Source organism: Dermacentor silvarum, chromosome 5 (assembly GCF_013339745.2).
Source record: "Dermacentor silvarum isolate Dsil-2018 chromosome 5, BIME_Dsil_1.4, whole genome shotgun sequence".
NCBI classification, from domain to species: domain Eukaryota; kingdom Metazoa; phylum Arthropoda; class Arachnida; order Ixodida; family Ixodidae; genus Dermacentor; species Dermacentor silvarum.
The window spans coordinates 162,429,730-162,444,412 of NC_051158.1; the positions used below are offsets into that span (position 1 = coordinate 162,429,730).

The 14,683-nt window shown below is 47.5% G+C and overlaps 1 protein-coding gene across 3 annotated transcripts in view; it reads right to left on the minus strand.

Annotated features, from left to right (window-relative positions):
* Window positions 1-9,215, minus strand: part of LOC119453835 (uncharacterized) — a 67,495-nt gene extending 58,280 nt beyond the window's left edge. For 2 of the 3 annotated variants that reach the window (XR_005192460.2, XM_049666866.1), the window contains exon 1: window positions 8,448-9,215. Coding sequence is in view for 2 of the 3 variants with exons in the window: in XM_049666866.1 (XP_049522823.1) it covers window positions 8,448-8,813 (366 nt within the window). In the remaining variant the exon portion in view is untranslated. The remainder of the gene's footprint in view (window positions 1-8,447) is intronic. The other variant, XM_037715880.2, reaches the window with a different exon arrangement.
* Window positions 9,216-14,683: the final 5,468 nt, after the last annotated feature.

Here is a 14,683-nt window from a genome sequence, read left to right on the forward strand (position 1 = left end):
GCTACTTTTCGTTTCTGTAAGGCTCGTTCCCTACCTTATGCCTTGGTGACAAAGTTTCGGAGGCGTTGGACCGAATGGTGGCAGACGGCATCTTATCACCAGTAACGACTGCGGAATGGGCCACACCTGTCGTGCCTGTTGTGAAACTGGATGGATCCATCCGCGTTTGTGGAGATTTCCGGCTCACGGTGAACACAGCTACGGTTACTGAACAATATATCCTTCCACGGGTAGAAGACATTTTCGCACGGCTAAACGGTGGCGAAGTATTCACCACTCTCGACTTGACACAAGCTTACAATCAACTACCCTTGGACGACAAGGCTAAAGAATTGACTGTGCTCAACACCCACAAGGGCCTGCTTCAACAGACTTCCGTTTGGAGTATGTTCAGCGCCAGCCATCTTTCAAAGACGAATGGACTTGCTCTTCAGGGATCTGCCAGGTGTCCAAGTTTACCTTGACGACATCATCATAGCAGAGAAGAAAAATGACCTCACACTACTCAGAAAAGTGCTCCAGCAGTTACGAGAGAATGGATTTAGACTGAACCGCAACAAATGCAGATTTCGCCAAAAAGAAGTCACCTTTCTGGGTCACCGCGTGGACGCTTCTGGCCTCAAGCCCAAGGATGACAACATAGCAGCTGTCATAAGGGCCCCGACGCCGACTTCGGTGACGGAACTCAAGGCATTTCTAGGATTAATTACTCTGCCAAGTTTTTGCCTAATTTGTCTACCCACCTGGCTCCACTGTACGACCTGCTGAAGAAGGGTGCCACATGGGAGTGGCGGAACAAACAAGAAACGGCCTTCAAGCCCGTCAAAGAAGCAATCCAGACTTCGAAGTTTCTTGCCCACTTCGACCCGAAAAAACCATTGAGTTTGGAATGTGACGCATCGGCAGTAGGAGTTGGCGCTGTTCTCTCTCACCGGGTAAATGGAATTGACTACCCCATGGGATTCGGCTCTAGAACGTTAAACCAAGCAGAACTAAACTATTCGCAACTGGAAAAGGAAGCGTTGGCACTGTTTTTGGGGTGACCAGGTTTAAAGACTATTTGTACAGAAACAAATTTGTCTTGGTGACTGATCATAAACCACTCACGGGTATCGTCAATCCGAACAAAGCCATTCCTACGATGGCGGGAGCCAGGATACAAAGATGGTTCTTCTTGCTGGACAATTATCAGGACGTCTTAGAGTACTGCAAGGGTACAGACAACGTCAATGCTGATGCACTGAGCTGGCTGCCACTTCCAACCAATGAAGAATCTAAGTGCCTGCAAGAAAACCCAAAGTATGTGCTGTACACAGACTTCTTAACAAGCAAAGCTATCACAGCACAGGACCTAGTAATGCTGACAGACTTGGATCCTCCTTTGCAACAAGTCAAACAGTGGATTGTTCAAGGTTGGCCAAATTTTGCAGGGGAGTACCAACAGCGATACCGTCCCTATTTCAATAAGAGACAAGAACTGACGATCACGAAGGATTTGATCTTCTGGAAACATCGAATTGTCATACCTACTGCAGCAATTAAACCTGTCTTAAATGTGTTACACGAGAATCACTCAGGCATGGCAGCTATGAAACAGACAGCAAGATCTGGTTCCCAAATCAGCAAGATCTTGTTCTGGTTCCCAAACGTGGATGCAGAAATTGAACGCCTAGTACGAGCCTGTATCGTCTGTACAGGAGCCGCACCAATGCCTCCACAACATACGCCAGTACCATGGCCAGTCCTGAACCAAAGATGGAGCCGCCTGCATCTAGATTTCGGAGGACCATTGGACGGGCACATGATATTAGTCGCAGTAGACGTAACAACTAAATGGAACGAAGCGCTGCCTCTGAAGTCAGCCACATCAAAAACCACTGTGGACGCCCTACGAGTCATCTTTGCGAGGTTCGGTCTACCCAGAACCGTAGTAACCGACAATGGGACGCAATTTACCAGTGCATTTTTCCGAGACTTCATGGATACGAATCAAATATAGCACTTCCCCACGGCCCCATATCATCCACAGTCCAACGGTTTGGCAGAAAGGGCAGTTCGCACATTCAAGGAAGGACTAAAGAAAACGAGACTGGGCAAATTACAGACAAGACTCTCCAGATTCTTATGCACATACCGTCGAACCCTTCTCAAAGAAGGCAAGTCTCCGGCAGAGCTACTTCTGGGATATCAAATAAGAACGAAGATAGACTGCATCATGCCGAACCAGCAAACAAGAAACGCAGAGCGCGAAGAGAACAGTACACAGAATTGGCAAAAGGGCCAACGGGTTTGGACCCGAAGCCTGGGCAAGATCCAAATGGATACCAGCCACAGTGAGGGAACAACAGGGAGCAAGAATGGTCACCGTTGACACTCAACAAGGGGTTCAACGAAGGCATTTTGACCAAGTGTGAAGACGAGAACTACCACTGCTGGATCAACCGACAGAACAAGGTCAACAGACAAACTCCAACCCGATGCCAGGACCGTCAGGTCTTGATATGCAAAGACAGGAGGCCTCCCCAGAGTCGAGAAACCAAAGTATGCCGGCGGATCAAGCCCCTGGCCCAGAGACTTCACTCCGAAGGTCTATTCGCCAACGCACAGCCCCTGTCCGCCTCAATCTGTAAGGGTAAGATAATGTAGGGGGGTATCACGTACGAAGCTTTGTCGGCTTGTGCTCCTATTTACGACGTTTTCTGAAGAACTTCGCCAACACTGCCCATCCACTCATGCAACTCTTGAAGAAGGAAACATAATTTTCTTGGGGTCCTGAACAGGCCACTGCATTTCACATGATCACGACTTACGTCACCACCCATCTTGGCCCATTTTGACCCATCAGCCCCCACTGAACTTCGCACCGACGCCAGTGAACAAGGCATCGGCGCTGTTCTCGCCCAGCAGCAACAAGGACGAGACCGTGTCATTGCCCATGCCAGTCGCCTTCTTTCCCCTTCAGAGTGCAAATTTTCTATCACTGAGCGCGAGTGCCTCGCACTAGTTTGGGCTGTCGGAAAGTTTCGACCATATTTGTTCGGCCGCATTTTTTCGGTCATCACAGACCACTTTGCGCTTTGATGGTTGTCTTCCCTCAAAGATCCGACTGGACGACTGGATCGCTGGGCACTGAAACTGCAAGAATACAGCTTTGACATCACAAGTATGGCAGACTGCACCAGGATGTGGACTGCCTATCCCTTCATCCAGTGAATCCTCCCGACTTGTCAGCGCCCGATTCTGACGCCTGCCTCCCCCCCCTTCGCGATATCCGATTTAACCGATATACGCAGCGAACAGCTCAGCGATGCCAATTTGCCGTCAATCATCCACCGTCTACGCTCTTATCACTCTGCCCGGTCCCTACAATTATTTGTGCTTCAGTGCACGGGAATAGCCCGTAACAATATCACATGGATAACAGAATTCCTCACAAATCGCTCACAGTCTGTTGTCATTAATAACTACTCCTCCAACAGTTCACCAGTAAAATCTGGTGTTCAGCAAGGAACTGTGCTTGGACCACTCCTATTCCTAAATTATTTTAATGATTTGCTGCAAAATGTATTAAGTCATGTTCGCCTGTTCACCGATGATTGTCATTTATACCCCAGTTACTAACAATACTGATGACTCTTAATCCCACTGAATAAAGGCTCAAATCTTTTCATCACCACCGTAACCCCCATTTACTTACATACACGATTTCTCATTCTCCTGTTCAACTTGTCTGGTCCTATACATACCTAGGCATCACTATCAGTAACGACCTGTCATGGCGTGAGCATGTAACAAACGTAATCTCATCTGCGAATAAAAAACTTGGCTTCCTTAAACATCGTCTTCGCGGCACCCCTCTAGATGTAAAATTACTTGCTTACAATTCATTGATCAGACCAAACCTTGAGTATGCATCACCCATTTGGAATCCACAACCCGCACACCTTGTTGATTCATTAGAAGCCGTGAATGAAGCACACTTCATTCATTGCTCATACTTATACAATATCAATGTATCATCTCTCCAGCTAGTCCCAATTATCCGCTCTTTCCCTCCATCGCCACATTTCTACCCTGTGTCTATTTCAGAAATTTTATTTCCCAGCTCAAACAAGAACCTTACATCTACACACCTCTATCACGCATGTCTCAACACACCGGTCAACCGTTTAAAGTCACATGCCAATGTGCCTGTACGACTAACTTTTCCAAACAATTTTTCCTCCAAGCAGAAAGTCACTGGAACGACCTCTCCCATGAAATCGCGACGCAGCCATCACCTGCCCATCAGCATTCCTACATAAAATTACATCGCACCTGTCATCATGAAGGACATGTTATAATTTCCAATGTTAACCCCACCCCTTATGTAATACCCCCAAAAAAGGGGGTCTGGAAATAAATATGAGAATGAAAATAAAAAGAAAAAATTCTGCAAGACATACTTGCTGCACATAAGACAACACACACAAGGAAGTCACCCACATGACAACACAGGCAATGTATGTGTCTTTCTTTTGCATGTGTCTTATTTGTGGCAAGCATGTCTTGCAGCAACTACGACCTAGGTGATGAAGCAGTTCTCTTGGAGTCTATTGTGATGGAGCAAGCAACACAAGTTGGCAACGAGGGTTTTTAAAAGTGGCGCTGCTGGCAGCTTGAACTTCGTCGGCTTCTTCGCAGAAAAGAAACGATGAATCGAGTGTTTCTGAAGGCACACTTGAACTGCTCTTCAAGTGAAGATGCGACCAATATTCTCTGTGCAGTCAGCTCATCTTCGAATTATGTATTGCAGTGGTGGAGTAGGAGCAACTTTTTCTCCTCTTTTTGGCGGAGCAAGTGTGCTCCAATGACAGAATAAGGGCACAAATCACATGTTCCAATAGTAGATAGAACGCAGACTTGAAGCGGCAATCCCTCCATGAAGCAGTCAAAGCTGCTCCACGAAAATCGGCAGAGTGGACCGGAATTTTGAGTGACATATTTTCTTTATGCATGCATTTTTGTGCGCTTCTAGCTCGCAGCATTCAATGACATGCCACGGTGTGCTGCATTGCTTTTGGTGCTCGAGAGGGTCAGCCCAGACTCGGATTCTTCAAGTTCTGATACATGCGATGAATCAGACATAGACAGCGACACTGAAGCTGCCAATGACAGGCAAACGACAATGGCAGAGAACAGTGGAAGATTTGTGATATTGTGTTTACTTGGAAAATTTTTTAGAAAAGGGGTAGTGAGGACGAGGATTGCTGTTAGCTGCTCTATATGGTATTGCTGTTCGAATTTGACTGAAAATTCGAGTCATGCTTGTAAAGCCGATAAAGCTTGCTGCTGTCTGCAGACTTAACACACAGAGTGCTTTTTTTTGTTGCACAGCCGAGTGCCTTTTTCGAGTGTGCTTTGTAATCGTAATAATTTTTTGTTAATATCTATTATGGTATAGGAGTGCAATTTTTACGCTGGGAAGGACTGCCTAAACCGGCGCTGGTCTATCTTTAAATATATCATGTGGCTTCTCTCTTCAGTGACATTCGAAAAAAAAATACTCGGGCGTTGGTAATTACACTTTTGCTTTGGATGTTTCGAAGCAGGTCACTAAGAGAATATTAAGTTGAGAAAACACTAGCATGAAGAGCAGTTAGTTGACGTGCGCAGTAGAATTGCAACGGCGGTGCAGTGCTAACTCGCACTTTTATTCACCTGTGCGTTTGGTGACTTGCTTGAATAATGTACGCATTGGCATTAACAATTTCACAATTGCTCTTATGAGGTGATTTTCTGGCCAGTTATTCGGCGATGTCACATGTATTCAGTGGTAGCAAGAGCACAACAATTTGTGCCGGCATCGCTCTGAGCGGAGTTGTTTGAGATACAAGATACAACAGTAACGCGGCAAAGGTAGAATTTTAAAAATAATGACTTAGATATAGTCAACAAACTGAAACAGCTATTTAACACGATCTCCACTTTGTAACTGGGCTTCGTTATGCTTGTCTGCGTGACGCACCTGCCACGTGTGTGGACTGGGTCGTCCCAAACTCCGGTGACATCGTGTACATGTCTGCTTTCATGGAGGCCTGCACCTTTCCTGCAGCTGTCACTGCAAAACAAGCAGCCTGGCACGCAAACAACAGAGAAATCACAGCCACCAGCTTCAGCCATCTTTGCTGCAAAGGGTTCACATCTGCTACTGCTCCCAAACTTGTTTTCGAAAGTGCCCGTTAGGTGGCCATCAGTGGCATCTCTATACATAGTTTGCACGTGTGTCACTTCCGCACCGGTCCGCAAGCCTGTCCGCCATCTTTAGGCACCTGCGGGCCTGCGGAAGCGTGCTCGGGCAGGCCGCGCTCTGACGCGTTGTTGATCCGAAGTTCCTTCTCGCGTCGTGATCATGCCAATCTGCGCGATTTTCGGTTGCCGCACAAGAAGTACCACTGCCGCGAAGCCGAGCTATGCAGAACCGGGCGTAGGTCCACACCAAACGTAATAACATGGCAGTGCGAACACACAAGAATGCTGTCGGAGAAACGTCGGTACCTGTGGCTTTCCCGGATAAATCGGAAGGACCTGAACAACGTGCGTGTCGTCACTTTGTTTCGGGCGAGTATATAGCACGCCAAAACACTGCGCATCACGCATGATCGCAAAAGGGCGGCAGCGAAAGCCCCGTACTGGTTGGTGACCGCCCGCTCCCACTCGCATAGTCGCCTTTACCGCTCTGAAAAATGCCCGTGTACTTGTGTTGTAGTGCACGTTAAAGAACTCTGGGCGGTCAAAATCCCGGAACCCTCCACTGCCGCGTGTTTCACAATTAGATCGTGATTTTAGCACGGAAAACCCCAATTTTGTTTTTTTAACGGCCTACAAACTGCTTCGCATCGTCATTTGTTGGTATGTGTGCTTCGCTTAGCGACATGCTAAGCAATATTTGAATGTCTGCATGCTTTCAATATAGTGGGCTACTTCTATTTAACGCAACAAAATTCACATGCACAGACATGCACCGAACTGTAAACCAAACCTCGCAGAAAGTTGCAAACACACGTTTTGAAGCTTGGGGGAAAAGTGCATATAGGTGAACCTTTGTGTCAATAAAGCTTTCCCTGAATGAAGCAGCACAAAAATACTGAGATAGTTTTCTCTGCCGCACGCCAAGAAACATATGCTTTCATTGACTCACCTCGCCCAGGACGATGGTAAGACCCGACGACAGGCGCTTCGCTGCAACCTTCCTCACCCAACCGCTCGTGAATTGTGTGCGCCTTCAGCGATTTGTAAGCCTTTATTTCGTTCAGCGTGACGTAGCTCGTGGATGGGACAAGCTAATTAATAATATCCACGTACGTCGTGGCCGGGTGTGGTATCCACGCCAATGTGCAGCTAGTATGGGTCCACGCCGTCGCACATTCCGAACTTTTCTTTGTAGCGAGCCCGCGTCGGCCCTACAAGCTCGTCCATGTAGAAAGGGCAAAATTCAGGGCTCCTGACTTTTGCCATCGCAAAGCTTTCACGATAGCAAACACGCAGCGCTAACACGTAGAAACGAACGCCCAACACAAACGCTGCGGGCCAGCGGCACGGCTAGTAGCGAGGTGCCTAGCGATGGCGGACGGTCGGGGGCAGGCGGCGGATATGACGTCACATGCATACTATGTATAGGTGGCGCGCATTATGCGTATACGTACACTGTAACATCTTGTATTTCACCATTCACAGGCTTTCCATATTTCCAGTGTCTCCTCCCAAAAGGCATCACATTGCTTTGGAAGACCTCGTTACCACAGCATGCATTGTGTCATGTTGCAAAATGACCATGACAGTGTTCTCTTTGAGCACACTGTCATATATGTAAAATAAACATCTATACAATGCCTCATCTGTGATAAACACCTCATCCATTATAAACAAACAAATTATTCAAAGTGAGTACTCCTAGCTTACATTACATGTGTACCAACGACAGTGTAAACATAGATAAACTTACGCACAAACATTTGCTTCACTTAGATTCTAACGTGTGCTTTGAATCGGCATAATTTTGTTTCTTGCCGCTTTCATCCTAATGCAGTCTCACCAGATTCCTACGTGGGCACGGAGTGTGAAAAGCACCTGTTGTTTCTCAAACACTTTGACATTGATTGGCATAACTCTTAGAGGGACAAGCAATGCGTGTTCATTTAAATGATGTTCCAACTCGTTGAGCAAATATGTGCATGATCGACCTACATGTAATTTTCTGTACTGAACCAAGTACAAGCTTTGGTCCGGGCATTTTGTACGCATCTCATGACTTGTACAAAGAAAGCTATTTTTTATTGATTGATGACAAGGGTGTGGAAGCGGAACCGATACCGTATTCACAAAAAAACCTCTTACGCTAGATTTGTTCAGAAGGTAAAATCTAACCAATCCGAACGCTGGGCGGGCCAATGGCAAAGAACACTCACAAGCGAGATGTCTTGTCCCTGCACCGCCTGGGCAGCTGCAGCGCTGCTGCTGCTGCTGTTTGCCTCGGCGATGCGGCGGCGTTTCTCCGGGCACGTGTAGAGCGTGGGCACCGTGGCCGTTCTGAGTAACAGTGAATTGTTGTAGAAGGCCGAGCGCCTGAGCCACCTGCAGGTGAAGTGCAGCGTACAGACGAAGCCGGTGCGACTGTCGGGCAGCCAGTTGTCTTTGCCGGGGCAGCCTCGCACGAAGTCGAGCCAGGCGCCGTAAAGCTTCGACTGTCGCCGGTCGGGGAACGGGAGCAGCACGGCGTTCGGGGCGCGCTGGAGGCCGCACACGGCGCAGCGCGGAGGTTCGTCCTTTGGCATGGCGCGACTGTCGTTGTATTGCCACTCGAGTCATGAACGGCTAGACCCTGTTTGAGCGAACTCGCGCACGACGGCACGTCATCGATCGTTGAAGGAAGGTCGCACAACGCAAACGGGCACCAAACCACATATTAAGCCATTGTGAAAACACAAGCTTCGGGGACACGTTCAGTTCCTCAGCACGACGTTCACACGGGCAACGTCGGGCAAGCACAAGCGCTGGCCTGGCGATGTCAATGACCACAGCCACTAGAGCATGGAGGTACTAGAGCATGGATACGGTGGGTAGTGAGAAACTCTATGGGTAGGTGTGCCGACCGACGTAGAGTTTCACACTATAAAACCGTTATTATAGTGAGAAACTCAATGCCGACCGATTTTCCAGGGCAGCTGGATGGATGGATGAGGCTGAACCCTTTAAAGGATGGATGGATGGATGGATGGATGAGGCTGAACCTTTTAAATCGGGCGGTGGCATACGCCACCTAGCCATGACTACTAATATAATTTGTACTTTGTGGTGGGTGAAATTTCACCCCTGCCTTGATTTCATCCACCAATCAGATAACCTCTGTTTGGTTATTTCTACCCGCTTAAAGTCTATTTTGCCTTCACTGTCCCTAAACCCCAATGCTTTGAAAAAATCAGCCCCGTTGCCTTGCACTGTAGGGTTAAGCCCTTTACAGAAAAGTATGAGGTGTTCAGCCGTTTCCTCTTCTTCTCCACACACACAGCACAACGTGTCTATGGGTGTCTTGCACTGGAGTTTGAGGTATAGTAGCGGCGCCTGGTGGCGCCGAAAAACGTCATCTGGGTAGTACCAGCTTGGATAGTATTGAGCCCTGGCTGTGGCGAAGCACGTTTCTAGCCCGCGTTTTGCGTCGATTCGCACTTTTTTCTGCCCTGTTTCGAGTGCGAAAAGGCTCGTCACTTCTCACAGACCATGGCGCCCAGGCTGCGAGCTGGCCGCAGCCTATAGTTTTACAAAAACGGACTCTCCGTGTGCCGTGGGACGTAATGCTGGAAGCAGAAGACATCGGCGACGCCGATCCGGAGAGACCTAGCTCCGCCTCGAAAAAGCGTCACCGTCGTTATTGCTGCGTCGTGGGCTGCCATGAACAAGACGGCCTGAATCCCAACATCAGATTCTACCGTTTTCCTTGAAGGCCTCACGCTGCGGAGCGTCGGGACCGCTGGATAACTGCAGTTCGTCGCGCTGGGTAAGCGAAACGGGAGACCGACATAGCAGCAGGCATGGCTGGTGATTCACGATCCGAGACCCGGCCACAGCGTCAATTAACAATTCGACCGGTGCGAAGTGGTTAAGTGACCAAGTGTGTGCAAATGACCACAAATGGTCGGGCTGATTCGGTGACAATTCACTACCCCACTACGAGCAGCACAGGTTAGAGAGTTGAATGTGCTCATCCTTCACCTCAAGCCAGCACGTTGAGGCAGCACAGCAAGGTAGTATTGATTACAGCACATCGATGTTCGAGCACTGTCATTAAAAGCTACATCAAGCGAGCAGTGCACGAGCGCGCGCTGCAGCGCGATTCGCGCGTACGTACGTTAGTGCGAGCTTATATGCATTGCATCAGTTATTTATAAATTGCTAGACAGATGGCCACTACTACAGCGGAGGCATAACTACTTGTCTAGCGGCAATTAGTCAACAAAGATTGCAGGAGACCTGCCGTTTCGCGGCATGTCGAAAGACCGCTGCCGTCGCGGCGCGTACGATCGTGCGCTCGAGCAGTTCGTACTCCGCGGCATGCTGAAAGACCGCTGCCGTCGCGGCGCGTACCGTCGTGCGCTCGAGCAGTTCCGTACACATGTCTGCTTATCGCTGCTGTGAATTCATTTATAGAAAGCATTTCCTCGCGTTTGTGCGCCTGAATCTAGCAGCGTGCAAACCTTACCTGAAGTTCAACTTCGCAGGAGCGTGACTCGCTTCACTTGCGATTGACACCGCGCGAAAACTTCGCAGCTTATTTCTTGAACGGCGTACACGTATTCGGGTTGCATAATTTCTTGCCTTTACGCAGCATGCCACCCATGGAAAAATCTTCGGCGCCCGATATTCGCTGCAAGCCGTGGTACAACACAACCGAAAGTGGCGGGTCCATATTGTAAACGTGCTTGCCGAAGCAGGCGACCGAGCTTGGTACTACCCAGTTTCGGATTGAGGGCGCTTTTTAGCACCATTTTTGCAGCGCCCCCTGGGCAACGCAAGAGCCCCATACCTTGGTACTTGACTCGGTACATCTTAGTCCGCAATACTCCCGTCCTGGCTTCAAACAACAAAGAGCTTCCCCTAGAATTATCGTAGATATTTTCTTTGGCAATTTCTTGCTTGAAAGTTCGGTATGTTCCCAGTGCTGATTTCGTCTGCATCCCCGTTTTCCACAGACCCCTCTCTGTTTCCTTAACCTTTTTCTTAACCGCTGTTTCCTGGTTTGCACCCCTCCTGCAGTCCAAATATTTGATTGACAGTTTTCTGGTCAGCTTCCTCCATTTTGTATCAACATTCCTCATGTACAAATAACTGAAAACTCCCCTTGCCCACCGCTTTTCTGCCATTTCTCTCAATCGCTCCTCAAATTCTATCTTGCTGCTGGCTTCCCTGCCCTCGAATGACGTCCATCCTATGTCACCCTGTGCCCCCTGATTTGGTGTATTTCCGTGTGCTCCCAGAGCCAGTCTACCTACCCCTCGCTGCTTAGCTTCCAACCTTGCTTGAACCTCTGATCTCATATGCACAGGACCGCATTGACGAAAGTCAAACTAGGGACCATCACCCCTTTCCAAATCCCTCTCACCACTTCGTACCTATTGTAATTCCACAGTGCCCTATTTTTCATCACAGCTGCATTTCTGCTACCTTTAGCCGTCACATATTTTTCATGTTCCGTTAGGTACTCAGCCCCATTGTTTATCCACACTCCAAGATATTTGTACTTATCCACCACCTCCAGCGTAACCTCCTGTATCATATGCTCGATGCCCTGATTATCATTAAAAGTCATGACTGCCGATTTTTCTTTACTAAACTTCAAACCTAAGCTATCTCCCTCTTTACCACAGATGTCCATTAATCTCTGCAAGTCTTCCTTGCTGTCAGCCATAAGTACAATGTCATCCGCATACATCAGTCCTGGTAATGACTGTTTAATCCATTCTCCTTGCTTGAAATAGGAAACGTTGAAGCCAAGTCCGCTCCTCTCTAATTTTTTCTCTAATCCTTGTAAATACAGCATAAACAACAAAGGTGACAGAGGGCACCCCTGCCTAAGCCCCTGCTGTATCTCTATAGGCCCAGATACCTTGTTTTCCCATTTTATAAGCACCTTGTTACTTTTATAGATATCTTTTAAAAGATTTCTTACTCCATCTTCCACCTCTAGAGTGCCCAGTATGTCCCACAAATCCTTTGGATTACACTGTCATAGGCTCCCTTGATATCCAGAAAGGCAAGCCATAGGAGCCTGTGTTCCTTTTCTGCTTTTTTGCAAATCGGGCGGTGGCATACGCCACCTAGCCGTGACTATTAATATACATTGTACTTTGTGGTGGGTGAAATTTCACCCCTGCCTTGATTTTAGCCATAAATCAAACAACCTCTGTTTGGTTATTTCTACCCGCTTAAAGTCTATTTTGCCTCCACTGTCCCTAAACCCCAATGCTTTGAAAAAATCAGCCCTGTTGTTTTGCACTGTAGGGTTAAGCCCTTTACAGACAAGTATGAGGTGTTCAGCCGTTTCCTCTTCCTCTCCACATGCACTGCACAACGTGTCTGACTGCAATACTCCCGTCCTGGCTTCAAACAACAAAGAGCTTACCCTAGAATTATCATAGATATTTTCTTTGGCAATTTCTTGCTTGAAAGTTCTGTGTGTTACCAGTGCTGATTTCGTCTGCATCCCTGTTTTCCATAGACTGCTCTCTGTTTCTTTAACCTTTTTCTTTACTGCTGTTTCCTGGTTTGCACCCCTCCTGCAGTCCAAATATTTTATTGACAATTTTCTCGTCCGCTTCCTCCATTTTGTGTCAACATTCCTCATGCACAAATAACTGAAAGCTCACCTTGCCCACCGCTTTTCTGCCATTTCTCTCAATCGCTCCTCAAATTCTATCTTGCTGCAAGCTTCCCTGACCTCAAATGATGTCCATCCCATGTCACCCTGTGCCCCCTGATTTGGTGTATTTCCGTGTGCTACCAGAGCAAGCCTACCTACCCCTCGCTGCTTAACTTCCAACCTAGTTGCTCGAACCTCTGATCTCATGCACAGGACCGCACTTATGAAGTCAAACTAGGGACCATCACCCCTTTCCAGATCCCTCTCACCACTTCGTACCTATTGTAATTCCACAGTGCCCTATTCTTCATCACAGCTGCATTTCTGCTACCTTTAGCCGTTACATATTTTTCATGTTCCGTTAGGTACTCAGCCCCATTGTTTATCCACACTCCAAGATATTTGTACTTATCCACCACCTCCAGCGTAACCTCCTGTATCATATGCTCGATGCCCTGATTATCATTAAAAATCATGACTGCCGATTTTTCTTTACTAAACTTCAAACCTAAGCTACCTCCCTCTTTACCACAGATGTCCATTAATCTCTGCAAGTCTTCCTTGCTGTCAGCCATAAGTACAATGTCATCCGCGTACATCAGTCCTGGTAATGACTGTTTAATCCATTCTCCTTGCTTGAAAAAGGAAAGGTTGAAGCCAAGTCCACTCCTCTCTAATTTTGTCTCTAATCCTTGTAAATACAGCATAAACAACAAAGGTGACAGAGGGCACCCCTGCCTAAGCCCCTGCTATATCTCTATAGGCCCAGATACCTTGTTTTCCCATTTTATAAGCACCTTGTTACTTTTATAGATATCTTTTAAAAGATTACTTACTCCATCTTCCACATCTAGAGTGCCCAGTATGTCCCACAAATCCTTTTGGATTACACTGTCATAGGCTCCCTTGATATGGAGAAATGCGAGCCACAGGGGCCTGCGTTCCTTTTCTGCTATTTCAATACACTGCGTCAATGAGAACAGATTATCTTCTAACCTTCTTTGTTTCCGGAAGCCATTTTGTAGTTCCCCCAGCACCTCCTCGCTCTCTACCCATGCCTGCAGTCTGTCCTTTATAATCTGCATCACCACCCTGTAAACCACTGACGTCACTGTTATGGGACGGTAGTTGTTTATGTCGGCTTTGTCCCCCTTTCCCTTATATATCATGCTCATCCTGCTCAGTCTCCACCCGTCGCGGCTTTACCGTCCATTATCATTTTGCTCACTGCCTCTCTTAATGCTTTCTTAGATTTTGGGCCCAATGGGTTTATTAACATAATTGGGATGCCATCAGGACCTGTCGACGTGCTACTAGGAACCCTCTTCTCTGCCCTTTCCAACTCGCTTTGCGCAAGTGGAGCCACTGCACTAACTAGTGTATCCTTACCTGATTGAGCACATGCTATGTTTCGTTTTTTAAATTTTTCTGTCATCATTGTTCTTATATGTTCCATTGCCTCATCTCCTTCTAGCCGAACACCTTGAGCTGTAACTATAAACTTCTGCTCTAGGCTAGTCTTATTACTCAAGGAGTTGAGATGTTTCCAAAATTTCTTCGCTGCTTTTCTATCCTTTTTGTTTACTTCTGACAACCATTGGGTCCCCTTCTAATCTTCTCATTGATCAAATGGGATGCTTCCCTTCGACAGTTTAAGAAGTTATTCCATTTTCTGCCTACATCAGCTTCTGGTTCACCCCTCCGCTTTGAATATCTGTGTTCCCAGGATGCTTCCTGATGTTTCTGTATGGCCTTCTTAACTTCTTCATCCCACCAGCTCTTGGGTTTACG